Source organism: Panthera uncia, chromosome B1 (assembly GCF_023721935.1).
Source record: "Panthera uncia isolate 11264 chromosome B1, Puncia_PCG_1.0, whole genome shotgun sequence".
NCBI classification, from domain to species: domain Eukaryota; kingdom Metazoa; phylum Chordata; class Mammalia; order Carnivora; family Felidae; genus Panthera; species Panthera uncia.
In genome coordinates, this window is record NC_064811.1 from 73,631,838 (window position 1) to 73,658,414 (window position 26,577).

The 26,577-nt window shown below is 34.5% G+C and overlaps 1 protein-coding gene across 2 annotated transcripts in view; it reads left to right on the forward strand.

Annotated features, from left to right (window-relative positions):
• Positions 1 to 26,577, forward strand: part of CCSER1 (coiled-coil serine rich protein 1) — an 843,785-nt gene that overhangs the window by 643,403 nt on the left and 173,805 nt on the right. For both annotated transcript variants that reach the window (XM_049632119.1, XM_049632120.1), the window contains exon 9: positions 19,305 to 19,382. In XM_049632119.1, the coding sequence (XP_049488076.1) occupies positions 19,305 to 19,382 (78 nt within the window). The remainder of the gene's footprint in view (positions 1 to 19,304; positions 19,383 to 26,577) is intronic.

Genomic DNA, 26,577 nt, shown 5'->3' on the forward strand with positions numbered 1-26,577 from the left:
TTCTGTCTCACTATTCGTTTATTTATTATATTTATTTAAAATAATTTAATTATAGGGGTGCCTGGGTGGCTCAGTCGGTTAAGCAGCCGACTTCGGCTCAGGTCATGATCTCGCGGTCTGTGAGCTCGAGCCCCGCGTCAGGCTCTGTGCTGACAGCTCAGAGCGTGGAGCCTGTTTCAGATTCTGTGTCTCCCTCTCTCTGACCCTCCCCTGTTCATTCTCTCTCTCTGTCTCAAAAATAAATAAACGTTAAAAAAAATTTTTTTAAATAAATAAAATAATTTAATTATATGCGTATGCTTTAAAAAACAATTATTTTGTCTAGTTCATTGTTTATCTTTGAGGTACGGGCACTCTTCTGTAGTCTAGTAATTCATTCGACCTGTGAACTTGTATATCCTGTGGAATATTGGCTCTTTGGTCCTGGAGAAACTCCAGAGGCCAGACCACAGTCTTTGTCAGGCTAAGCTATTTCAAGATTTGTGTATATGAGGGATGGGCATGAGGCATTCAGGCATCATCAACCAGAGTTATCACTCTATTTTGCAGCAACCCAGCAAGAAACAACTGTATCAGGAATTAGCTCCTAAATCTGACTTCTAAAGTAGTGTCACAAGGCTGTAATTCATACACTCTGGGGGTTGGATCTGGAAAAGTAAAGAACTGAATGCCCTTATTGGGGTGCCTGGGTGGCTCAGTCTGTTAAGCATTCGACTTGGGCTCAGGTCATGATCTCATGGTCTGTGAGTTCGAGCCCTGTGTCAGGCTCTGTGCTGACAGCTCAGAGCCTGGAGCCTGCTTCAGATTCTCTGTCTCCCTCTCTTTCTGCCTTTCCCCTGCTTGTGCCTCTCGGTCACTCAAAAATAAACATTAAAAAAAAAAAAAAGAGCTGAATGCCCTAAGACTGGCATCTCCCTGCTACTTTCACCTCATGAAGAAAAAATCTTGCCCACAGAGATACCCACAGCAGTGGTTTAAGGAAAGGGGATAGGCAATGATTGTCCAAAGGGAAGGGAGTGGGTGGGTGAGGTGAGGAGAGACAAACAGATTTTAAATTGTCCTTCCATTGCTGCCTCCAGACCTGTCTGCCCTGAGCTGCAGTCCCCAGTCCTCACACAGAGTGATTTAAAATACTGCTTTTGTCGCTGCTGCTGCTGCCATTAAGTTTTGGATTCTGTCTCTCCCTGTTGTGTCCTCAGCATTATTTTTAGAAGTGGTAAACAGCAACTTCTGCAAGTTGGACATCTTGTTAAATTTTTGTACGTGTGGATGGTGAATTTGTATCTGTATTCAGTATGCATTATTTATGTAAAGATTTTCCATTGAGTGGTTTACAGTTTTTCCTATAACTCACTTTGCCCTTTTAAATTTTTCACATATTTTTCATTTGCTTTTATGAATTTACATATACAGACTTCATAGCTAGTATTATAGACAGCATTATTGTAGACAGTATTATTGTAGAGTTGAAAATCTGTTTATTTTACAATGAGAAAATCTCCATTTACAATGAAAATTGGTATTCTAAAACCTGACCTTATAAACATTCTTTTGAAAGGATACTTAAATGGAGTGTGAAAATGCCAAGCATCAGCTAATAAATCTTTGTGAGAATTTCTGTTTATATGCAATTTTAAATGCATCGATCACTCACAAATATAAAACCTACAATAAATAGATAATATATGATGAGACTCCTTAAATTTCATCCAAAATCTTGTTTCGTGAATGAACTTGAATATGGTAAATATTACCTCTTTTATAGCCTAAGTAATCTTCACACGTTATTTGAATGGATTAAACCACCTCATCTTTTTCAAAGTATATCAGTACACCAATCAAAAGAAAAAACCGGCGTATGTTTGTCAGTAGGAGTACATGGCCTTATATTGGAAGTGCCAAGGCAGCAAATACTGCAAGACAACTAATACTTGTTTAAACTCTAGTTCATTTTATTGATTCCTCACACTTCCCCGCCCCCCCACAAGAAAGAAACCCTGGCTGCACTGTCCATTGGCTTCATCTCTCCCTGTCCCCCTTTTCCACACCACTTCCTCTTTTTTCTCTTACTTCTCAACCTGCTTCTTCTGCTTGTTTTTGCCATTTACTTCCTTCCCCTTCCTGATTCTTTCCTCTCTTTCTCTTGCTATTCTTCTTCCTATATGAAGTAGCAGTGATGGCTTTTCTCATACTTACATGTACCAATGATGTTTACATTTATTATTTATTTAATGCTTTCTATGCGCTAGGCATTGTGCTTAACATTTTACTGTATGAATAGAGTTGATAGTCCTTGGGATTCTGCCGTGGACTGAATATTTGCCCCTCCTCCCAATTTATATATTGAATTCTAACCCCCCAACGTGGTAGTATTAGGAGGCAGAGCCTTCAGGAATGATTAGGTCATGAGGGCAGAGCTCTTATGAGTGGAATTGTGCCTTTATAAAAGACAACCTCAAAAGATCTCTCAACCCTCCCACCATCTGAGGACACAGCAAGAAGTTACCTTCTACCAGGCCTTCATCAGATACTAAATCTGTTGGTGCCTTGATCCTAGACTTCCCACCCTCCAGAATTGTGAGAAATAAATTGCTGCTGTTTCTAAGCCACTGTTTCTAAGTATTTTGTTCTGTTATAGCAGTCCAAACAGAGTAAGACAGATTTGTTAGAAATTTGTGTGTGATTCCATTAAAATTGTACTGTAACAACTTTGAAATTAGATTAAAATTAAGAGACTAATGAATTTAGGTTAATAAATGTAGATTTAAAATCTATAAAGCTGTGTGTATACACTTGGGATATATAGTCTGTTTATGCATACTTTGTTCCTATGTTAATTTAGATGCTTTACTAAAAATGGGGCCAATATACTGTACTGCAGGAATAAGTGTTAAAAAGACAGTTGAAAATGGAACAATACTAAAATTGTTCATAAATTTATTTAATGAGTTGTTATTCTTTGAATATGCTTGCTGTATTCTTTTCTTTGCATTGGAACACCAACCATAAAGTAGATGGTCCTTCATAATAAACTCACTAGATGTCACCATACACACCAATGACATTTAGGGGTGAAAACCATCTTTTTGAATTATTAAATTCTGTATTAAATATTTTACAAGAGATTGGTAACATTGAACTGAACCCAAACTAGCTTGATCTCTCTAAGAATAAAGAAAGTTGCAAGGTTTGCTTTGCTCAGTTCTTTCAAAAGGATAAAAATATGTAAAAATATTTGCATTGTAATTGCAGGAATCAAATTAGTTTCACTTTATACATCCAAAAAAGGTGAAATGTGTAACTTCTTTACATTTTAAATCACAAGCATCTTGAGCCAAGTGAAAAAGGTGAAATAAACATACTTTAGGCTTTGAGTGAAATATAATAATAATAATAAAGACAGTTTGGAGAATTTATCAGATTACTAGAACAGAAAGTAATGTTTGTTCTTCCTGGATCTTATAGTGCCCTGGGGAATGGTAGACCAGATAGACAGACAGCCAGAGACCAGGTCATAAGGAACCAAATAAACAATGCTAAAGAGTTTTAAAGTTATCTTGGATTTGGAGGAAACCAATGAAGCAGGATCTGTTTCATTTTAGAAAGATCAGTTTGACTGCAACATGTAGCATATAATAAGTGAAACAAAACTGGAGGAGAGAGTACTATTGAAAGATTACTGCAGTGATTCTGGAGAAAAATTATGAGAGCCTGGAGTAAACACTGGCAGTTGAAATAGGAAGGGACACGTTTGAGGTTGATTTAGGAGGATGATTTCTTGGATTTGTGATGGTTGAAATTGGGATGCTAAGCATCCAGAGTGACTGCTTTATTGAGAGCTTCTATAACAATGATACCTTTTACTGGTACCAGGAATCCAAAAAGAAAAAAAAAATGTTCAAAGATGACAAGTTTTGTTTACAATATGCTGAGATTGTGGTACGTGAGAACTATTCATGTCAGGTGGACATGTCTAGCAGGCAGTTTGGCCTATGGAATAGACTTTCAAATGATTTGCGCAGATTTTATCACAAAATGAATGAAAAGGGTAGATGTCATATTTTTCATAATTTTGATTGGTTGTGTCATAGCTTTTCTAATAGATTTAATTGAAGCCAACTTCCGTTCTTAAGCTCTGGAATCATTAGGATTTATGGAATATCCTCAAAATTAAATATGTTTTATTAACTGGTATGAAGGGAAGTAAATATAATAGGCAAAGTAGAAAATGGAAAGTTAGTGTACATATGTCTAGTGTTATTTATTCTCCTTTGTTAGTAAGCAAATAAGAGCTAAAATAAATATCATGTTTACTAATCTAGCCAATATTTTTTAAAATAGAAATTCAGTGCTGGGAGCATTGCTGAAAAACTGGTACATGTATATCTAGTGTCTTTTTTTTTTTTTTGTAATTCTTACAGTCTTTTAGAATACAATTTAGCAATTTCTGCCATGATCTATAAACATGTCCATACTATTTGATTAATTTTATTCTCACAATTTATCCTAAGGAACAATTCAAAATACAAAAAAATAGAGGTGTATACAAAAAGTGTTTAATATGGTTCTAAATAGGCTCAATATCCTTAAGATTTAACAAATAATGTAATATCAGCAAAATGCAATAGTATGTGTCCATTACAGATTCACATGTAAGGAATGGAGGATGAAATTGAAAGTTTCTTTAGACCTTGAATCCTGGAGGGTTTTTTTTGTTGTTTTTACTGAGAAAACTATTAATTAATAGGATTTTATTTCCTTTTTCATTGAACTAATTATACTACTTGTTCTGAACCCTAAATCATATTTACATATCAAATCAAAAACTTATTTTTTATAATATTTACATTAAACCTGTAGAAAAGAATGAAATACATCCTATAATTATAGAATAATGCAATTGTATCCAACAATTTGAATATTAATAATAAATAAAAATTGAAAATAGAATGAAGAGGAGAGGCAAAAAAAGGATAAGCGTACCACTGTCATAACATTTCATGATAGAGGACTACTAGATAATATCTAAATCTGACATGTCAAGAGATAGAGGTTTAAACATATCTGGGGCACCTGGGTGGCTCAGTTGGTGAAGTGTCTGGTTCTTGATTTCGGCTCAGGTCATGATCCCAGGATCATGGGATCAAGCCCCACGTTGAGCTCCAGGCTCAACGTGGAGACTGCTTAAGTTTCTCTCTTTCCCCCGGCCTCTCTCCCCCACTTGTGCTCTCTCTTTCTAAAATCAAAAAACAAAAACAAAACGCATCTCTGAAAATTAGTGATAATTAGAAGAATTTAAATATTAATAATTATATAGTGAGTGAAAATTGAAGGTTTAGAGAAAGTGGGAAATAAATCGTGCTAGTTTTTCACAATTTTCATTGAGGTATCATTTGTGTCTAAGTGTGATGAATTTAAAATATAACTTCCTCTACTTATTATTTTAACTTCAAAAAGGGATAAAACAGGAGTGTTTAAATCCATAAGTAGGACCAAGGTGAGAGGAGAATATTTTCACTTTTAATTTTATGCACTTTTACATGATTCATGTGGGAACACTTAAAGATATTGCATCTGTAATATATATTTTTTTAAATTATTAAAAGTTGCTGTTAATATTTTTTGATATTAAAATGTTTATTACAAAAAAAGCTGAGCACAAAATAATATACAAAACAGGCACTGTGGTTGATAATAAATAAAAGAGATATGCATAGTAGCCAATGTGAAAGTAATACACGTATGCATAATATGGTTATATATCTTTTAATATTAAAATTTCACTCTTGATATCTTAATTTTTAAGTTGAAATTTTAAACATTAAAAAAACAGTAAGCAAAACTGGACTTGAAGGCTGCTACTTTATGATGCTACCACTATTTATTCAGTTTTTGGAAATAGATATTTTTGGGGGGATTAGTTTTCTATTTCCTTGCCTTTGGTTTTGGCTTTCTCTTTATATTCCCTAGATTTCTTGATTACAAATGTCAGAAAGACAGTTTGGTCTACCTCAAACTCAAAGGGAATTTATTAAAAGTTTGACTCATGAAACCAAAAAGAAGCCTAAGGCTGGGCCCAGGAGTAACTACAATTAACAATTCATATGATAGTAACTTTCATTCTCTATGTTCATCTCTGCTGTTCTTTGATTTTCTTCTTTTGTCCTCTCTTTCTCTCTCTCTCTTTCTCTCTTTCTGTTTATTTCTCTTTCTTGTAAGTTCCACTGTAAACTTGACCACCACTACCTCTCAAATTTCACAACTTTTGATCCAAGAAAGATCAACTTATTTTTCATACTTCTTGTACCAAAATTGCCAGAAAAGTTCTGTAACCTAGCTTGGGAAAACGGGTCCACTTCCTGTAAAGCAGTGAACTGTGACAGAGTGATCATATGGCATTACCTAAGTGGGAGGTTCCCCGGAAAGAATGGATGTGTGAGGAGAGTAATGCAGAGTTCTAGTTAGGAAAGGTGGTGGGGTGGCTTAGTTGATCAAGCATCCGGCCCTTGATTTCAGCTCAGTTGTGATGTCAAGGTTCGTGGGAGTGTGGAGCCTGCTTGGGATTCTCTCTCTGCCCCTCCCCCACTGGTGCTTGTTCTCTCCCTTTCTCTCTCTCTCAAAATAAATAAATAAACTTAAAAAAAATATAGCTCTTACTTGAGTCTGGAAAATATATACGACTCTTCCATCTTGCCAAAAGCATTTCTTCTAGACTACTGCATTACCCTCCGAATTACCATCTTCTCATGCCTTCCTTAGCTCTATTTTCTTCTCCATATAGTAGCCAGAATAATGTTGGCTAAATGCAATTGAATTGCACTTGAAATTTCTGTGGTTTCTGCTGAGCTCAATATAGAAGTCAATGCTTAGCAGACCTATAATCATCTGATGCCAATATATATGCCTCTTGCTCACTAGGTTCTAGTCACACTGTACTTTTTCCAGTTTCTCAGAAAAAAGGCCTGTGTTCCCGCCTCCTCCCCCAGTTCCCCAGCTTTGTCCCATCTCTTTCTGAAACAGTCCTCTGCTTGCTGCCTGGACGTGTCCTTGTCCCATAGATTTAACCTTAAGAGCCATGTCTTCAATAAGACCCACTGTGTCACCACATACAATTAAAGGGCATCCTGCATGTTATTCTCTGTCTTAACAGCTCAGTGCTTCCCTTTATATCACTTAATATTTGTAACCTTAGGCTTATTGGAAACCTATCTCCCCTATGAACTATAAGCTGTGAAACAGCAAGGAAACAATATCTGTCTTACCACTTCCTCTGTAAGAAGAGCATTGTGTTTGAGAGAGGCTGCACCCTTTGTGCCCCCTGCACAGTTGTGTCTCATTCAGAAGCTGGGTTCTACAATGGCTCACAGTAACCAACTGGCAAAAGTGTTCATAGGAATTGCTTTATTTGTAAATGATTTTATTTATATTTTATTATATTTCATATATACAAAATAATGAATATATCTTAAAATAAAATTGTATTGTATTTGTAATGACAAAGAGCAAAGTCATAGTTTAATTTGTGTAGTTAAATGTACTATAATTACTGGTGGATGAATTAATACCCTATAGATACTCTTTAAATACTTGGAATCAATTAATAAATTATACATACTCATTAAATATTTAGAATCAGTTAAGTCCAGCTTTAAATGCCTTTGCCTATCATTTCTGCTTAAAAGATGAATAAACAGACATCCAAAGCCACTAAATAATTCCTCCAGTCACATATAATCCTTCCAGATTCTGCTACATTAGATTTTGCAGTTTAGATAATATATCTGTAGGGTTATATTTTATTTGTTTTAAGTTTTTACCTTTGCTTTGAATGTGCTGAAGGAAATCTGAAGGATAATGCATTTTCTGGTGTTGAGAATGTCTTGAGTTTGCCGGTAAAGTTTGATCTGTGTCTACAATTTGTCTGGTGAGGTTTGATTCATGACATCCACTGTTTTCTAGCTGATTGTTGACCTGTAATGCTGTGCTGATTCTGCAAGTCTTTAGTGATCTTCTTCTTGTCTCCCTTATGCTTATGTTTCCTGGATGCTGTCATCAGCATATTGTTGTTAATGAACAACTGCCTTGAAGACTTTTATGTCACTTCTCAGTTTAAAAAAATTCTATATACATTAAAATTAAATCAATACCATAAAATAAAATGCTCATAGTCCCCTAAAGCAAATCTTTTATTCAAAACAGGAATCCTGTTTTTAAACCCTAATGGTAAAGTGGGAAGGATATTCTATCCTGACCTTCTGAGTAAAAATATCGAGCAAAAAAAAAGCTAGAACAGTCTTTTCCATACTTTCATGGTGTCAATCTTAATGTTGCTGGTGGATTCCTGTGTTTAGTGATGAAGGGCTTGCTTTTTTTGTTCTTTGTTTTTCTTTGTTTTTAATAGGAACAATATTCAAGGTTGAATTAAGGTTCTGTGGTTCTAAAGTCAACACTATCAGGACTTTGCTAGAACTTCCCAGTAACTACATTGAAAGTCCATTTTTCCAATTGATTCTGTGTGTGTGTGTGTGTGTGTGTGTGTGTGTGTGTGTGTGTTGGAGGCTTAAAAATTGCAACAAGAAACATCCTTGTTTGTCCTCCTGAATTCAGAACTAATTGCAAAATGGAGGATTCAGAGAAATTGACTTATAATGCAGTATAAATCTGGATTGAAATGCAGCCATATAAGCTTCCAGTACATTCTTATCTGAACTGAAGTGACCCCCTGGAGTTGCTGACACAAATGGGAAAATTGCAGACCTCTGTCACAGGGTAGGAGTCTGTAAGCTTAAGTCTAGACAAGCTGAACTTTCATCTTGTGGACCGGCCATGCCAGTAAGAAGCAGAAAATGTTTATTTATTCCAAGATCACCCACCAGTTTATAGATGAAGAGGAGTGAATGAGAGGTGGGACTTCCACTAGAAGCCCCCTTCTGCAAATATGGACCAAGGGGAATGGAGGGTCCCCTAACAAATAGAAGATGTGTGTTATAGACCAGGATGTTGTTAATAAGGGAACGTTTGGGACTTAATACATCAAAAAATTCTCCTGGGCCCTATTTCCTGTAGTAGACAGTTCTCTGTTCATTATTTTTCTCCTAATTATCTTCACTGAAAGAATCAGTTTATTAATTTCTCACTCAAACTATAAAATTCAGGCAAGAATGAGGATAGAGTACATAAGCTTTTCTTGAAAAAAAAATTTAGGGGCACCTGGGTGGCTCAGTCAGTTGAGCATTCAATTCTTGGTCTGGCTTGGGCCATGGTCTCACAGTTTGTGAGTTCGAACCCCACATCAGTGCACTATCAGTACAGAGCCTGCTTGGGATTCTCTCTCTCTCTCCCTCTCTCTCTGCCCCTAACCCACTCTCACTCACTCTCTCTCTCTCTCAAAATAAACATTTTTTTTTAAATTCTAATCTATTCTTGAAAATATTTCTCACTTGATGTTATAGCATCAAATCCCTCAACAAATTTTAGGATTTATGCCATTTCTTTAATCCTCACTTTTGTGTCTCTGTTTCCTTTCTTCTCCTTTTCTTTTGAACAGCCTAGAATTACCAGAATAACCCCTTAGTTCATATATCACTTCCAAGCTGTCCCTACTTAAATTTATATACCACCCAAATGCCAGAAATTTTACTGGATTTGTCATGTCACTAATATTAAATGCCCTAAAGCAAATGTTTCTGCAGTATGTCAGCTTTACCAGCTGGTCTGTGATGAATCCTCTCAAACCTCATGTATCATTTCTCCTTCTCCTACTTCATTTATTCAAAAAAGTATCCAGTACCTAGAATGTGCCAAAAACTACAGTAGGCTGTATGGAGTCAATATGACTCTAAGTAGACATGACCCTTGCTGTAAGGAATTTACATGGTAGTGTAGAAGACAGACAAACTATAGACAAATACCAAATAAAAGAAATAATTGACAGTTTTAAATGAGACATTTAGTGAAAAGATTAAAAGAGAATCACCTGGAGATGGGAATCTGTTTTAACGATTATATCTGTAAAGCAATAACACTTAATATGAAGAACATTCCAGATGGAGGGAATATCATGGTAAAAGTTCGAGTGCAAAAATCTCAGTCCACTGAAGCAACTGCAAGAATATAATTATGAGTCATTTTTTTAATGTTTATATATTTATTTATTTATTTTGAGGTGGGGGAGGGGCAGAGAGGGGGAAAGAGAGAGAATCCCAAGCAGGCTCTGCACGATCTTGCAAACCTCGAAATCATGACCTGAGCCAAAACCAAGAGTTGGACACTTAACCGACTGAGCAACCTAGGCACCCGGAGTATGAGTCATTTTTGCAAGGCGAAAGCTGATAATGAAATAAAGTTAGCATAATAAGGGCCAGGAGGGGCTGGAGCTATACATCATGATAAAGGTTTACTTTTTATTATATAGACCAGAACTGTTCAATAGTAGTATAAAACAAGTAGCAAATCGTAGTCATTTATGAAATTTAATATTTAAAATACTTTTTTTTATTTTAGTGGGGAGGTGCAGAGGGATAGAGAGAGAGAATCTTAATCAGACATCATGCTCAGAGCAGACCCTGACACGAGGCTCAATCCCATGAACCTTGGATCATGACCTGAGCAGAAACCAAGAGTCAGATACTCAACAGACTGAGCCACCCTCAAATGCATTTTATTTAACTTAATGCCCTCAAATGCCCTCAAATACATTTTATTTAACTTAATATATCCAAAAAAAATATCATTTAAGTTGTAATAAATAGAAAATGATTCATGAGATATGTTATTAATTTTGTTTTTGTACTTCAGTCTTCAAACTCTGGTGTGTATTTTACACTTACTGCACATCTCAATTTGGACCACCCACATTTCAAGTGCTCATTTGCCACATGTGTCCAGTGGCTACCATATTGGGATAGGATATTAAGTTTTAAACAGAGTGATGCGATCCAAGTTACATTAGCAAGTTACTTTGGAATGGAGAAAGTACGGATGAAGACAGGAATACCAGTCAGGAGGCTGTCATAGTTTTCTTTGGCTGCTGTAAAAAAGTATGAGAAATTGGTCAACTTGAAATAACAGAAATTTATTTTCTCTCTGTTTTGGAGACTGGAAGTCTGGAATCAAGGTGCCAGGAAGACCATGTTCCCTCTGAAAGCTCTAGGGAAGGATTTTTCATTGCCTCTTCTAGCCCCTGGTGGTTGTTGGCAGTCCTTGTTGTTGCTTGACTTACAGATGCATCCTCCCTCTAATCCCTGCTTCTCTCTTCATACGGCCTTCCGTATATCTGTGTCACTGTGTCCCAATATCCCTCCTCTTGTAAGGGCACCACTCATATTGTATTTATGACTCACCCTAAAATTTCATTGTAACTTGATTGCATCTTCAGAGATCCTATTTCCAAATAAGGTCACACTCAAAAGTTCCAGGTAGACGTGAATTTTGGGGGACACTATTCAACCCAGTACAGACGCTATAATGGAATAAAAGAGAGTGGTAGCTTATGCACACTGGGCACACATCTATGCTCCATCTCCCTGCTTGTCCTTAGGTAGTGGACCCAGAGTAGTGATCATAGATATAAAAGGAAGAAATGGTTGTGAAATATATTTCAGAAATGTGTTTAGCAGATATCTTGAATGTGAAGGGAGACCAAGCTCAAGTAATCTGGGTGACAGTCCTCAAACTTCTCTCATGACTTTCTTGATCAGTCACTAAATGTCTACTATTTTTAACCCAGGACATTTGTATTCCTAGCTTCTAAAGGCATCTAACTCAAAGACATTTCCTTCAAGTTCCTCTTTATGAGGACTTAATTAGCTCCACTTTACTGAGAAGAGTATTAAACTAGAAGTAATGGATTAGTCTGTCATATGCACAAAATAAATGAAATATATATTTGTTTAATATACCATTAATGAAACTATACTGGCATTTATATATATTACAGTATGCTCTCTGAAAAGAAGATCTGAATACCAGAAGAGTATTCTTAGAACAATTCTTGTTGGGAAAAAAAAATCCATATGCTCTACATCTAGAATAGTGAATATAGTTATCTGGGTACAAGTATCTCCAGTGATTTCTATCTTGAAAGATATAAATTCCCAATTTACATTTTTGTTCTTATCTTTTTCTTAAATAAAGTAGCTGAAACTCTGAAATCTGGGTGTATTTTCAGTTTGTATAATGTCTTATGGATAATGAGCTCCATAAATTTATAATATGCTGTGTAACGGTATGTAATCTTCTTGAGAAAAAAAATCATCTCCAATGCAGTGTCATAGTGGGTTGTTGAGGATGTCAAACAGTTTAATAGTTTAGGTATCATAAAAGTGAATGAATATAAATATGTTATTTAGATGTTTGTTTTATTGATTTACCGGGCATATCCTCCTTCTGTTTGACTGTATATTTTGGCCTATTTTAAAAAATATATAAATTTAAAATAACCGCCCTATCCCTTTGCCCTTTTCTGCAACTTTTTCAGACTTTTTAATTGTTTTTTTCACTGCTGTGGTGATAAAAAAAAACAAACAAAGAATCAGTAACAAGTCAGCTGCTAACATTTGTGAGAGTCAGGGCAAGAACATAAAATGGGGGGGGGCTCACAAAATGTAAGTCAAAATGTTAAAATTCTAAATTTGGATTTTAAAATGATAAAGTAAAACATGTTATGTCCTTCTATCTTGACAAACATACTTTGCTAATGACTTGGAAAGCCATGTTCCAATTATAACCTTTTTGGACTCCATAGCATTCTGTGCAGCACCTTGCCATTAGGGGGAGTCAGCCCTGCCTCTAGCTTAACCTACAACCTTTCTACCTAGGGTTCTGTCCCTCCAAGCCTTATGAACATATGTGTGATCAACCCACTGAACACCCAAGCTCTACACCAAATAGCTATCCTGTGGCCACACCTTGGGAGACCCTCAGGAGGACCTGGTCATGTTCAGAACCAGGCAGTGAATTCTAGGGTTCTGGTGTATGGTAAGAAGGGAAAATATGGCCTGTGATTAGGAAGGAAAAATTTGGCCTGTGATTGTGGCACTTACCTTATCACCACAGAATACCCTCCTGATGGGCAGAAACATGATAAGAAGACAACCAGAACAGGGTACTCTAATGAAAACATTTCTTACCTAATTTGAAGGACTATATTGACCAATAGAGCTATTTAAGTATATAGCTAATACTAATACCTCTTTTTTAACCTCCAGTATCTGTTGGTGAAATTGGATATGAGTACATAGGGACTCTTTGTGTTATTCTCCCTTTCTGTTATATGTTAACAATTTTTAATAACAAAAAGTAAGAAAATAATATTAATAGATTTTAATACTATCTTGATGGTTCCAAGAAATTGTATGTTCTGTGTGAGGAGGTTTGATTTGCTTGGTCACTGCTATGCTTGTTTCTAATTCTACTGATGTCTTCAGTGGAATGCTCTCATTAAAGGTGGGTGAAAATAATCAATGTGATCTCTTTAACATAGCCTTTGCATTTCTGAGCTCATCTTTGGACTTGGCATTATTAAGCCATCTCAATGATTTTCCCTTTAGTTTTTTTTCCTTATGTTGATTTAAATATTGTATTACTGACATTGAAGTCCATTATAAGATGATGTTCAAATTCTTTTTGATCTACCTAATTTCTAGTTTAAACGGGACTCAGATCACTTTGTGAATTTTCTTGTGTTGAATTACATTGTCTTTCAATTTATAAGGTTAACTTTTCTCCACGTACCTGACAGCGTTAATTGGTAGAGCATGCGACTCTTGATCTTGGAGTCATGAGTTCAAGCCCCATGTTAGGTGAAGTTAGCTTTTCTCCTCATTTCAATACTATTTCTCTTTTCATAACCTTAACTTGTAGATCCATGATTTAGGATCTAAATTCAGGAGTATACTATTTTAAGTGGTCATTATGTCCTTTTTTAAATTATTATTTTATTATTTTTAACATAATCCTTTTTCCAACACAAATCTATTCTTCACAGTACTTTTTTTTTGAAAATTTTGGATAATAACACAGATGCTTTTGTGTTTCTCCCTTTAACCTTATTGTATATGTTCGTGTAGATTCAAAAGCTGCATGTAGGCCCTCATGTTCTTTTTTTTTAAATTCATTTTCTTTTATTTTGAATTCATAAAAGTCTGTGTAGTCAATTAAGCTTATAATTTAAAACACAAACATACACAAAAGCACACACCCCAGAAATGACTCTAACAGCTTTAGCATAATTATTTCTAGATTATTCTGCTTGAACTGATTGATAATATCATTGCTATCAAAAGGATTTCATGCCATTTCAACATTTAGTTTTTATTTCAGTTTTGCTTTTGCACATTTTGTTTCCAATTTTGTTATAACTTACTATATTAACTTTATCATATAATTCCTAACTCATACTTCAAAATGCATTTCTGGTTTTGCATATTTATAGTATGGGGTTTCTATGGAATTACAGCTTTTGTAGGAAATAAACTGTTAATTCCTAAGCAATCTCAAATCACAACAAAGAAAAATGACTCAGTAGAATCTGTAAGACCATATACACAGGGCGAACATAAAAAACAGTTTTATTACCATACTAGCTCTTTAGCAACTATACATTTGGTATGTGATACGCAATATGTGAACAGCAATACTGCTTGTAGGGTTTTTCAGCATAGGAATATCTTTATAGAAAGGGCAAGGTTTTGGAGACAAGTAGGGGAAGTTTTCATTTTGGCTGTTCCACTTACTAGCTCGTGTGACCTTCAGCAACTGATTTCAGTTTACTATGTATCAATTTCCTGTTTAAAAAAATACTCTTAATATGAAATAAAATTATTTGGAATCTAAGCACACATATGTTTTATTGATCTTGCATGAAGAAAAAAAAACAAGGGTGTGTTTTGTTAAGGAGTATTGATACTGTTATTACTTGGAATGGAAAACATAAAGACAAATTGATATTTTGTCAACTGTATAGATTTATTTAGAAACTTTATCTTCCAGGAGTTGAGTTGTTTCAATTCTCTATCCCTCTGGGAGAGTTTAGAAGAAGAAATTACAGTGTTTACTTACATAGGAAAATGCCAAAGAAGAGCCACATTAAATCACACGTGTAAATGAATTCTGTACTCTCTGGCAGACTCCCTTTACCACTCTAGTCTTCTACCTCACTGTTGTCCCTTTCATAGTCTACCCTTAGACAAACTCGAACTAGTAGCTGTTTATGTACATCTTTGGCACGGTCTCTCTGACTTCTAAATATTTGGAAATGTTTTGCCTAAGAAAGGACCCTCATCTCTTCTACTCCAAGTTGGCTAATAATTATTCATTTTTCTGGCTTAGCTGGGGTGTCAGTAGCTTCTCCATTTCAAGTATTTAACTGTCTTATATGTTGCTTCCACAGTGCATAAGTGTGCACCCCCACCCCCTCCAGATCTCTCCAGACATCTCTATAGTTCTTTTATTTTATATTTTGAATACTAATTGCTTTTGATATCTCTGTCTTCCACAGTGGAAATTTCATTATGAAAGAGGCTATACATTTTTTAAAAATTTTTAATGTTTATATATTTTTGAGAGAGAGACAGAGACAGAGAAAGGGGGAGACATAGAAACCCAAGCAGGTCCCAGGCTCTGAGCTGTCAGCACGGACCTGACTTGGGGCTCAAACCCATGAACTGCAAGATCATGACCTGAGCTGAAGTCTGACGCTTAGTCAACTGAGCCACCCAGGTGCCCCAGAAAATGCCATACTTTTTTTTTTAATGTTTATTTATTTTTGAGAGACAGAGTGTGAGTGGAGGGGTGGGGGCAGAGAGAGAGGGAGACACAGAACCTAAAGCAGGCTCCAAGCTCTGAGCTGTTAGCACAGAGCATGATGCAGGGCTCAAACTCACGAACTGTGAGACCTTGACCTGAACCAAAGTCAGACGCCTAACCCACTGAGCCACCCAGGCATCCCATAAGCTATACATTTTTTCTAATACTTTTTTAAGTTGTGGGGCGCCTGGGTGCCTCAGTAGGTTGAGCAGCTGACTTTGGCTCGGGTCATGATCTCACGGTTTGTGAGTTCAAGCCCTGCATCAGGCTCTGTGCTGACCGCTCAGAACCTGGAGTCTGCTTCGGATTCTGTGTCTCCCTCTCTCTCTGCCCCTCCCCTGCTCATGCTTTGACTCTCTCTCTCTGTCAAAAATAAATAAACATTAAAAAAATTATACTTCTTTAAGTTGAGATGTGATTTTTTTTTTTTTTTTGAGTTTAGTTGACACAATGTTACATTAGTTTCAGGTGTAAAACTTAGTGATTTGACAAGTTCATACATTATGGGGCTATACGTTCTTTTTTTCTTTATGTTCCATGTACCATGAGCAATACCCATAATATGCATTTAATAAAAATTATAGTTGGGGGCACCTGGGTGGCTCAGTCGGTAAAGCGGCCGACTTCAGCTCAGGTCATGATCTTGCAGTCTGTGAGCTCGAGCCCCGTGTCAGACTGTGTGCTGACAGCTCAGAGCCTGGAGCCTGTTTCAGATTCTGTGTCTCCCTCTCTCTCTGACCCTCCCCTGTTCATGCTTTGTCTCTCTCTGTCTCAAAAATAAATAAATGTTTAAAAAAATTTTTTAAAAATTATAGTTGAATGAAGGAGTATAAATACATTTGCATCATGAAGGTGAAATGTCTATTTCTCTATACCAAAATCAATAATTTAAATAAAATCTTTTATTATATCAAATCAGTGTGAAATTAAAAATACATGATGATGCTTTATTTCTATTCCACTGACATATATATATATTATGTTAATACATATTTATTTTTTTATATAAATAAAATTCAGCAATCTCACCACCTGGTAATAGCCATTTTTGTGGTATATTTTCTATTTGATTGTAATACTCTTTTTATCTCATGTTAAATTTATCAATTCATAAATATCCATCAGTCTTGCAGAAATGCAAAAGCCCCATGGAGAATTATCTGCCCATAGCTGTCGAGACTTTATTTAATTTTGAAATTTTATATTATAGAAATTGATTATAAACTTTCATATGTTTTCTTCCTACTATTACACTAAACAAAATATTTAATCTTTAAGTGTGCACACCTAAGTATGTTAGAAACTTATAATTTATTCTCCCCATTTTAATATAGTGTACAAGTGCATAGATAAAAAATAATTCAAATATGACATATTTGTTGTGAAAATGCCATCAAAAGGAAGTGGCAGTGAATTGCATTAGAAATGTCTGTTTTAATGTCCGAAAATAACTATTCTTGATGTAGAGATTGTTTGTTTTGCTTCGATTAGGCTATTGGTTATGAAAATTGTTGAATATTTTTGAAAATTCATGAATTGAATGTTCTACGTGTTACAACTCAGACCAATGAACCAGAGTTTACCAATACTTCTCACTCCTCTCTTCAGGATGGGAGGCCTTGAAAATAGAATTGTGAGGAAAGCATAATGGAAGGATTTGCTCTCTATGCTTCCTTGCCTTTTGCATTAATGCATAGTCTCTAATTCATGTGCAAATGTTTGTATGTCTGGAAATTTATAACAAAACTTGCTTTTCCAATACTTATTACTCCAGCCTATTTCAAAAACAGATAAAATTTTCTGAACAGCCCTTCAATGATAGCAAACATTATTGCTTCCTCTGCTTATTACAACTTCTCCCTGCTCTTTTTCCTCAGCCCAATATAAGTCTAAATAAACACAACTTGTTACTTTTCCTTTTAAATTTAGTTTGGAAAAATGTGGCCACATTTTCAGTTATCCTTTTCAAACAGTTAAAATCTCACCTCACTTGCAAGACATCTTTCTGAATTACCTAATCTCCATTTCATTTTGGTCTGAAAAGCAGCACTAGACGTTTTGTGATAGGGAAGTTAGAAGTGAAATAATTCAAATAAAAATGTTTATGTAAATTATGTATGTGACTTGTTATATAATTCTGATTACTTGCAAATCTGAGGCAGAATTAAGGGAAAGAGAGAGGGGTTGGGCAGGGAAAGGAAATGGAAAGGAAGGGGAGGATAGAGGAGGGGAAGGTAGGAAAACAATCCTCTTAGTGAAGTTTGTGATGACCACCATCCCCTTCTGGGAAAAAAAAAAAAAAAAAAAAAAGATGAATTCAATCAGTTTATATCCTTAAGCTATTATGCAACTTTTATTGAGCATTCAAAGAAAAGAAAACAAAAGAAATTATCCTTTAGAGCAAGTTAAAGCAAAAACAACCTAGTAGAATCACATAAACTTATTTGGAAAATTTGTCAAGTTACTATGCTTTCTACGGGGTGCCTGGATGGCTCAGTTGGTTAAGTGTGCGACTCTTGATTTTGGCTCAGGTCATGATCTCACAACTGTGAGATCGAGCCCCACATCCAGTTCTGGGCTGACAGCACAAAGCCTGATTGGGATTCTCTGTTTCCCTCTCTGCCCCTCTACTGCTTGTTCTCTCTCTGTCTCCCTTTGTCTCTCTCAAAATAAATAAACTTCAAAAAAAAGTATTCCGCTTTCTACATTTTATTGTTCTCATTAAAAATGGGTGATAATAATAGCAAAAATCCCAAGATGAGGTTTGATCATATGAGTACAGCACTTTCCTATGTCTCAGGCATGCAGTAAACACATTACATAACTAAGCTCAAGATCCTTTTTTAAGTGACACATCTAGAAATGAGAAAAGAAGTCCCCAACCAGAAGCTCAGTCAAATTAGTAGACCAGAATAAGCGCATTTGCATTTGAGATATGAAATCCCAAACTTCCTTCATGTATTACTTCCCTTACTTATTTATAACAGGATTAGTTTAGTGTCACATCTTATATAGATTCCCAAATGTGTTGATTTCAGAGAGAATTAAGAAGGAAAAAACCTTGAAATTAAAAAGAAACTAAATGGAATCCACTGAGTAGTAGTATGTTTTGGATTTTAAATGGAAATGCTCTGAAACTAGATCAATAAAATCCTATCAATTTAATTTACAAAAAAATCCAGCCAATAAGAAACATAATACAATGCATTTGGTCTTGGATTTAAGCAATCCTGGCTCTCTAGTCTTCAACTGAGTGTCTATCTCAGTGGTTCCTGTACTAAAAGATGCCAAAGGTGGAGGACTTATGACCTGAGAATTAAAGTTATGAATATTTAAGCTGGTATGCAAAGCACCAACAGAGCAAAGTATGCATGCAGATAATCATGAATTGTACACTAATCAAATTTTAATAAGTGGGGAATATTATTGTAGAAGCACATGACTTACCAAAAGTGTGTTTCTTTTCTTTTTTTTTTTTTTTTTTTTTCATTTTGCAGGAAAAAGTCCAGCATTTACAGAAGGCTTTTGCTTCAAGAGTAGATAAATCCACACAGACTGAACTTCTAGGCTATGATGTAAGTAGCTATATAAAACCATTTTTATCTTCTTTATTGGTATTCAGACCTCCACAGCTTATTTACCTCTGTAGCTGCTGTGTCCATGCATTGATTTAATAGGATTTAGTGGCTCACCATTCATCTTTTTCTCTTAAATAATCCCCAAATACCTTCTGGAACTGAAAAAGATAATTACAGGCACCGACTAGCATACCAATGTCTTCTTATTTTTTTTTAAACTAACATCTCTAATATAGTCTTTTGAATTAGTAAATTTGCAGACATGTGGAAGATACATACTAGAATGCAAGAACAATTTATCTTTAAGAAAGTACTAATTTATTTGTTAACAGCTTAATAAAGTTATGTTCACAATCACCATGGGCCAGGCACATCATTTTTACATTCTGGTATGTGAAAAGAAACACAACTTTGTAGAGAAATTTACTATTTCTAAATAGTAAGCTAAAATACTATTTTAGCTATTTAGCTCCAGTGCAAGCTACAGAAAGTAATTTAATTGAATGTTAGCATTTTTTTCTTAGTGTGAAGTACTTGTTGAATTGTCAAAATAGGATTATAAAACGTGTTGATACAAGATTGCTTCTAATAACACTGGATGATTTTGGATAACTTAGATTTACATTCCTATCTTTTCTTAAATGAAGCTATAAAGTTTTCACTTTGCCTAAGTTCATGACTTTAAACTTCCTTTTGATGAACATATAAAGAATTATCTTCTTTTTCCTGTATCTAACATATGTAAGAGCTCTCTCTTCTATTTAAAAAAAATGACATTATTTTTAACACTTTATTGACAAGTAAAATTAGAACAGAAGTAATTTTAAGTTGTTTGATGAAAGTCTTTAATGATAAAATTTAAGTTTATCCTCATGTCCTATTATATGAAATAACATAAATATGAATGGTACTTTTGTGTTGCCTTGCAAATTATATTGATATATTTAACATAAAGCTACTTGTGTCTATTAGGAAATAAACTAAAGTTTTGAATTGCACTGCAGGTTGTTTTCTGCTATTTATATATGTTATTTTTTAATTAAAAAAACATTAAAAGCTATGCTTTTCTTTTGAATTTTTCTGTTACATTCATTTTAAGATATGTTTGTTATAGAACCCTAAATATTTTAGATATCAGTATTGTGACTACACTTCTTGCTTAAATACCAATGTTATATATTATTTAAGTGATGTGAATATTTAATTTTTTAAAGTAGAAATGATTTCTAAGTTCAAAGAGGATTTAAGCACAAGCATTTTTAATGTTTATCTCTTTTGAAGGAGGTTTTTTTTTCCTGTTTAAAGTTTTTTGATGTGTATTATTTATGTATCAATACCTAGGATATAAACTCAGTATGTATTTTACAAATACCCTTTATCTTTTTAAATCTGCTAGCCAGTTGTCCAGTAAGGCTAATAAATAAATAGTTTCTATTAAATTGTATTCCAACATAACAAAATTCTAAGTTAACTGAGCACCAGAAAATTGAAGTCACTTGTTCACTACCACATGAACTTTGTGGAAGTCTAGTTATTATAAGTAATGTATTCTTAAACAAGGAAAGAGGAAAACACGTGCGTACTGGGACTCAAATATTCCACTTTACTCAATAAGGAAATGATGTTTGGGAGACTTAGTTTCAAATTTTGAAAGAATTGAATATAAATATAGAATGTGAGAGAGCTGTAGCACAATTAGTAACTGCAAGAGAGAAATAGTTGCTAAGAGATGAATGGTACCTGTGGGGAAATAACTAAGCTGTCTTGTATTTGCCTATCTATTCCGATAACATTCTTGTTTCTATGAGATTTGCTATATCAATGCTACATCATTCTCTCAACTATAAATAAAAATTCTAAATAGAGCCATGAATGTAGTTAATCCTTACTAAATGTTCATTGTTTCTGGCTTCTTTTTATATCTAACAGTGAGAGTTTAATGTATTTTACTGTATTGAATAAAGGCTAAGAATAATAATTTCTTGGTAGTGAGTCCTTTCAGGATTCCTTTGTTTAAGTGTCTTGTATGATTTAGGTAGTCATTAACATAGAATAATAATCTGTTCTAAAGGTTTCATATTTTACTTTTCCTGGTGATAGATTCTAGGATATAATCATCAGAATCAGAAAATCAGTCACCAAAGATATGCATATAGAACCTCATGTCACTACCTGGATGTAACTGTCATAGTAAACTTTGGGGCATTTTGTATGGAAAAACAGGGAAGGGAAGTATTTTAAATAAGCAAATTAGATGTAAGTAAAGCATTTTAAATGTGATGAATTGTGTGACTGTTGGGAACATATGACTCATCAACAGTGTATTTTTTTTTCCATGAATAGGATATATTTTCTATACTTTTCAATATGTATTTATACACTTTTCACTTTTCATATATGATAACAATAATTATCATTTGACTTATACTTTTCTCAGGGAATAGTCTGAAATTATTTTATTTTTTCATAAATACACATATTCACATATATACATACTATGTCTACTTATAATATGCAATAGTATTTTTCAGAGAAAAATATGAAAAATCTTGTAGAAATCTTACACATTATGAATGATTCTTATACTCTCTTTCTTGCTTTCTAAAGCTGTCAATATTAGCCACAAATTATTCTTTCCCGATCACTGTGGATCATGTTCCAGTGATACGATGTCAGAATATAAGAGACTACAAGTATCCTTTAATATAATTTTCTTGGGAAGATAGCTGTTGCTACACATCGCACTTAAGATAGGAAATATAATTCCTGAGTGACATTAATTATAATGAAAACTATGAAAAGAAATTTCTGAAAATCCGCTACAGCGAATAAGTTCTAAAATTCATATAATAAACTACTTCCATCCTGTAACAGATTTATCAGGAGATTTGAAACTAATATTAGTGTACAACGTGCTTTGATTTCTAATGCACGTGACAAAAAATATTTAAAAATAAATTCAGAGTGTCTCAGCAAGGGCCTATAAACACAATAGTTCTTGAGATGATGAGGGAGATTGTTAAATAAATGATGAATGTGTCTTAAATAATCAATGACAATTTAACCTCTTTCACTTTCCTGTGTCTACACAGGCTTAGTTTATTGAAAGATCAAAGAATAATTTCTTAGGTGTCACTTGTGTTATTACAACAGGATAGAAGATGGATAGATGTAGTCAAGTAGCAATGTTGGCAATTACAAGATTACATTAAGAGGTAGGGATGATTTTTCTGGTTACATTGACTGTATACATAAATGTTTCAGCATAAAACATACGCTGTCTGTAAATATTTTATAGTTTGAACTCCTGCAAACAACATTTTTGGATTAAATAATCGGGAATGAATAACCAAAATGCAGTGAGGATCTTATATTCTAACGGGGCAAAAATTCAGGTACTTTAATTAATTAGGCATCTTTATAGCCAGGTTTTTTTTCTTTTTAACTTCCTTTTGATGTTTTACAGGTTATCTTTTTACATGTGGCTGATTTACTTTAAGTGTAAATTTTCTTTTCAATTAGAGCTTGAATTAAACTCAGAACAATCCCAGGGTCTCCAAAGAAGTCTTCCTTTAATTAGCATATGTTTTATATTGCTATTTAATAAGAAGTGTTTCTTAGTATTGAACTTGCAATTTTTTGTTCAGATTTCTTTAAGAGTTTTGATGTTATCAAGTATTTCATCAAATATTATTAATCACTGTTAGTCTTAATATCCTTAATGGTTTTCATTTGGCCATTTAAACTGAATCGTGGCATTACATATATTTTGTCTGTGTCAGGTATGAGTGAAGCATAACTCAGTTTGGAAAAGTATGATCTTGCCACGGTGTATTTTTCAAATATTTTAACAGTTTCCAAATGGTGGGATTTTCTTTATAGCTGAACTTTCCTATGTATATGCTAGGAAACTAATATTAATACTAGTTGCATTATGAGTACACATTTTGAAAGAAGAACTCAGTGCAGTTGTCTGTATATTTTCAATCTATGCTTCTTTTCTTAGATTTTATTTTGGAGGCCCTCCTGACACAGTTAATAGTGTACAGGGAATTCTAACAAATACGAAAATAGTTCATCATGTAAGGAGTAACAATGATTAGTTTTTACCATAACTGTTTTCTTAGTTCTGAGACAGAGGAAGAGAGTATTTTGTGTGATGCTACTGTATTATGCCAGCCTATGGATTAAACCTAATTGTGAGAGTTGCATAATTATCAATTAGACATTCTCATCCAGCTGCTAATAAGCTCTTGTTTGTTAAAGCTATCTATTTTGGATCCATCACTGCTATTATTTTTCATAAATTCAGTACTTCTGATCATGTCAGTGTGCCTCAGCATTTATAGATGAGTGCCTTCACCCTACATACTTCATTTACTTACATTTACTTATATCAAGTATTTCTGTTTATTTTTATAAATTAAAAAAATCAGATTTAAAAGCTGATATATCCCAAGTTTTTTTGAACTGTGGTTTTTCATATTACATTAAGGGTCACTTTCAGACAAAACCATTGGTTTAAAACACAAGAAATATGATCATCTGCCGTAGGGACTTATTAATATTTAATGGAGGAACCAGTGGTGAAGTTTTAAGGGCATCACACTTGAAAATCCATACATGGATTTATTCAACAAATATTACTAAGTGCCCCCTGGAAGCCAGGCTCTGTTCTAGGTGCTTGGAATACCTCCTTTAATCAAACCACACAAATATTTGCTTATAAAGCCTGCCTTTTTTGACAGCATACTTATAATAAATAATAAAGTTAAGTAAAGTATGTAGTGTGTTAGTAGGTGCTAAGTGCAGTCTAAAAAGGAAAAGTAGCACAAGGAAAGGATAATTGTGAATGAGGGGTTGAGGGCCAAGACTATGATCAGAAATTTTAAACAGGGTGATCTAGGCCGGTCCAGGGCGAGATGTGAGGCTTGAAGGTGGTGAGGTAAAAATCACATTTAGTCAGAAATCTTTTTGTGATTATGCTCCTTGAATACCCCTCAAAGCCCCTCAGTCAGTAAGAACAAATGCTTTGTCTTGGGTGATGGGTATTGAGGAGGGCACCTTTTGCGATGAGCACTGGGTGTTGTATGGAAACCAATTTGACAATAACTTCATATATTGAAAAAAATAAAATAAAAATAAAAATAAAAATCTTAAATTTTTATCTAGGAGCCAGATCATTCCTGGAATGCCTCCAGGTCTTTATTTCAGTTCTGACTACATAGACTCAGTATTACTTGACTGATAATTCTTTAGTTAAGATAATTTATAGCTGAAATCCTTTTGGGAAAAATAGCAAGGATAGGTGTTAAAAAAAGCTCTTGTAATTGTAAAAATATTCATCAGAATAAAACAATAAAAGAACACACAGACACATAAATTGTATATATCTTAAATTATGTGGGAGGAAAAATAACTTTCCCTCTATGCTTCTAGGTTCTTGAGTGTAGACCTACCTGTAATAAACAAATAAAGAGGAGAAAAACAAATTTAGTGACATGTATACCTCCTGTATATGTGGAGATACTTAGGAAACTGAGTAACTCCCTGAAATGGTCCAAGTCACCATCTTAAATACAACCTCCAGCTCAAGACAGAAAATGATACGGTGGGGTTGTGTGGGGGGCAGTAGGGGAGACCAGTTATGGAAGGTTACAAGGAAAAGCATAGCAAACAAGGGTAAGACTGTTGTGCAGATTTAAGACACTATGCCTTCTTTATTGATAAGAGTTTCTAGAGATTGAGAGTTGTCCTCTTCTTCCTGGTACAGAGAGACACCTTTACAAATGGAGATTCCCTTATAAATGTAAATTTTGTTTATAAAACAATAACTTGTTTTCCATTTTTATAGCTTCTCCTGCATCTGTGTTTCTTAAAAATACCCAGCTCAAGATAATTCTCATGCTAAAGAGGGCGTATTCTGGGTTTATATTTTGCCTTCTTTAATTAGTAATAATGATTATCACATTTGCTGAAAAATATGTTGATTCTATGATAGCATTGATAAAAGAGAAATTTGATCATTGTTGAAAATAAAATTTCTTCCAACCCATTTAAAGTTCTGTCTCATATCACCACCTCTATAGGAAAACTAGATTTAATGACAAAATTTCTAAGATTTTCCAGTATGCTAAATAAGCGTTTCATGACAGGGAGTCCTGTCTGAAGGAATTTTTACCACTCTTTGGAAGAAAATACAATATATACACTAAAGGCATATTTCAGTGACTATTGGTGATCCATTATGCAATTGCAATTATTCGTCGTAATTGTCAGCGAGCTCTCTTGCTCAACTATAGACCCCGAACAGTTACTTCTTATTGCATTTTCTTGAGGCATTGACAGTGACTGGAACATTCCAACCACCAGACCAGAAAAGCCTGGTAGCAATGGAATACTTAGGAGACTACACACCCCCGTACCCCCTTCTCTGACAGTGATCATGTACTGAACACATACTGATCCCTTAGCAATGATCCTGTGCTCTCTGGCCACTCTCTTGTACATACCCATTCTCTTTATAAAACTCTAGGTGTCCATCTTGTAGGTGCAAAGGTTGATTATTAAGGCTTGAGCCTACCACTTACCCCGGCTGCAGGCACCTAAAATAAATTTCTCTTTGTCTTTTCCAAACCCTCATCGTTTGAGTTTTGGGCTTATCTTATGACGAGTTTGTTCAGCAACCATGTTCACAAACCCAGCGAGGAGCTTAAGCTTTTGATTTATCCAGCCCCCTCGCTATTCCCTGGGATGGAGCACTTGGCCAGCTCAGTGCACCAGGACTTACCTTCACTAAGTTACAGGCTGTGGTAGCTCACTTGGTAACATAATTTGTGTTAATTTAAGTTCTAAGACTTTGCTCAGTTACTTGGTCAACATATATCTTTATAGATTTATATGAATTCATATCTAGGGAAAGCACTGCTTTCCTTTAATTTGATCTACAATCAAGAAAATCTGGAAAAGCAAATTTACTATTTAAATATATACAAATGTATTCTTGAAGCAATATAATACATACATCAAAACACATAGTCCCTGAACACACACACAACTGCATGACATAGGTACAAAACAAAATCTACTGTTATTCACTATTTGTATTTATTATAGATGTTAGGATTAGATGCAAATGTACACTAATACAATGTTTAAGATGATTATATGCATTTTTGAATTTTTCTTTTTT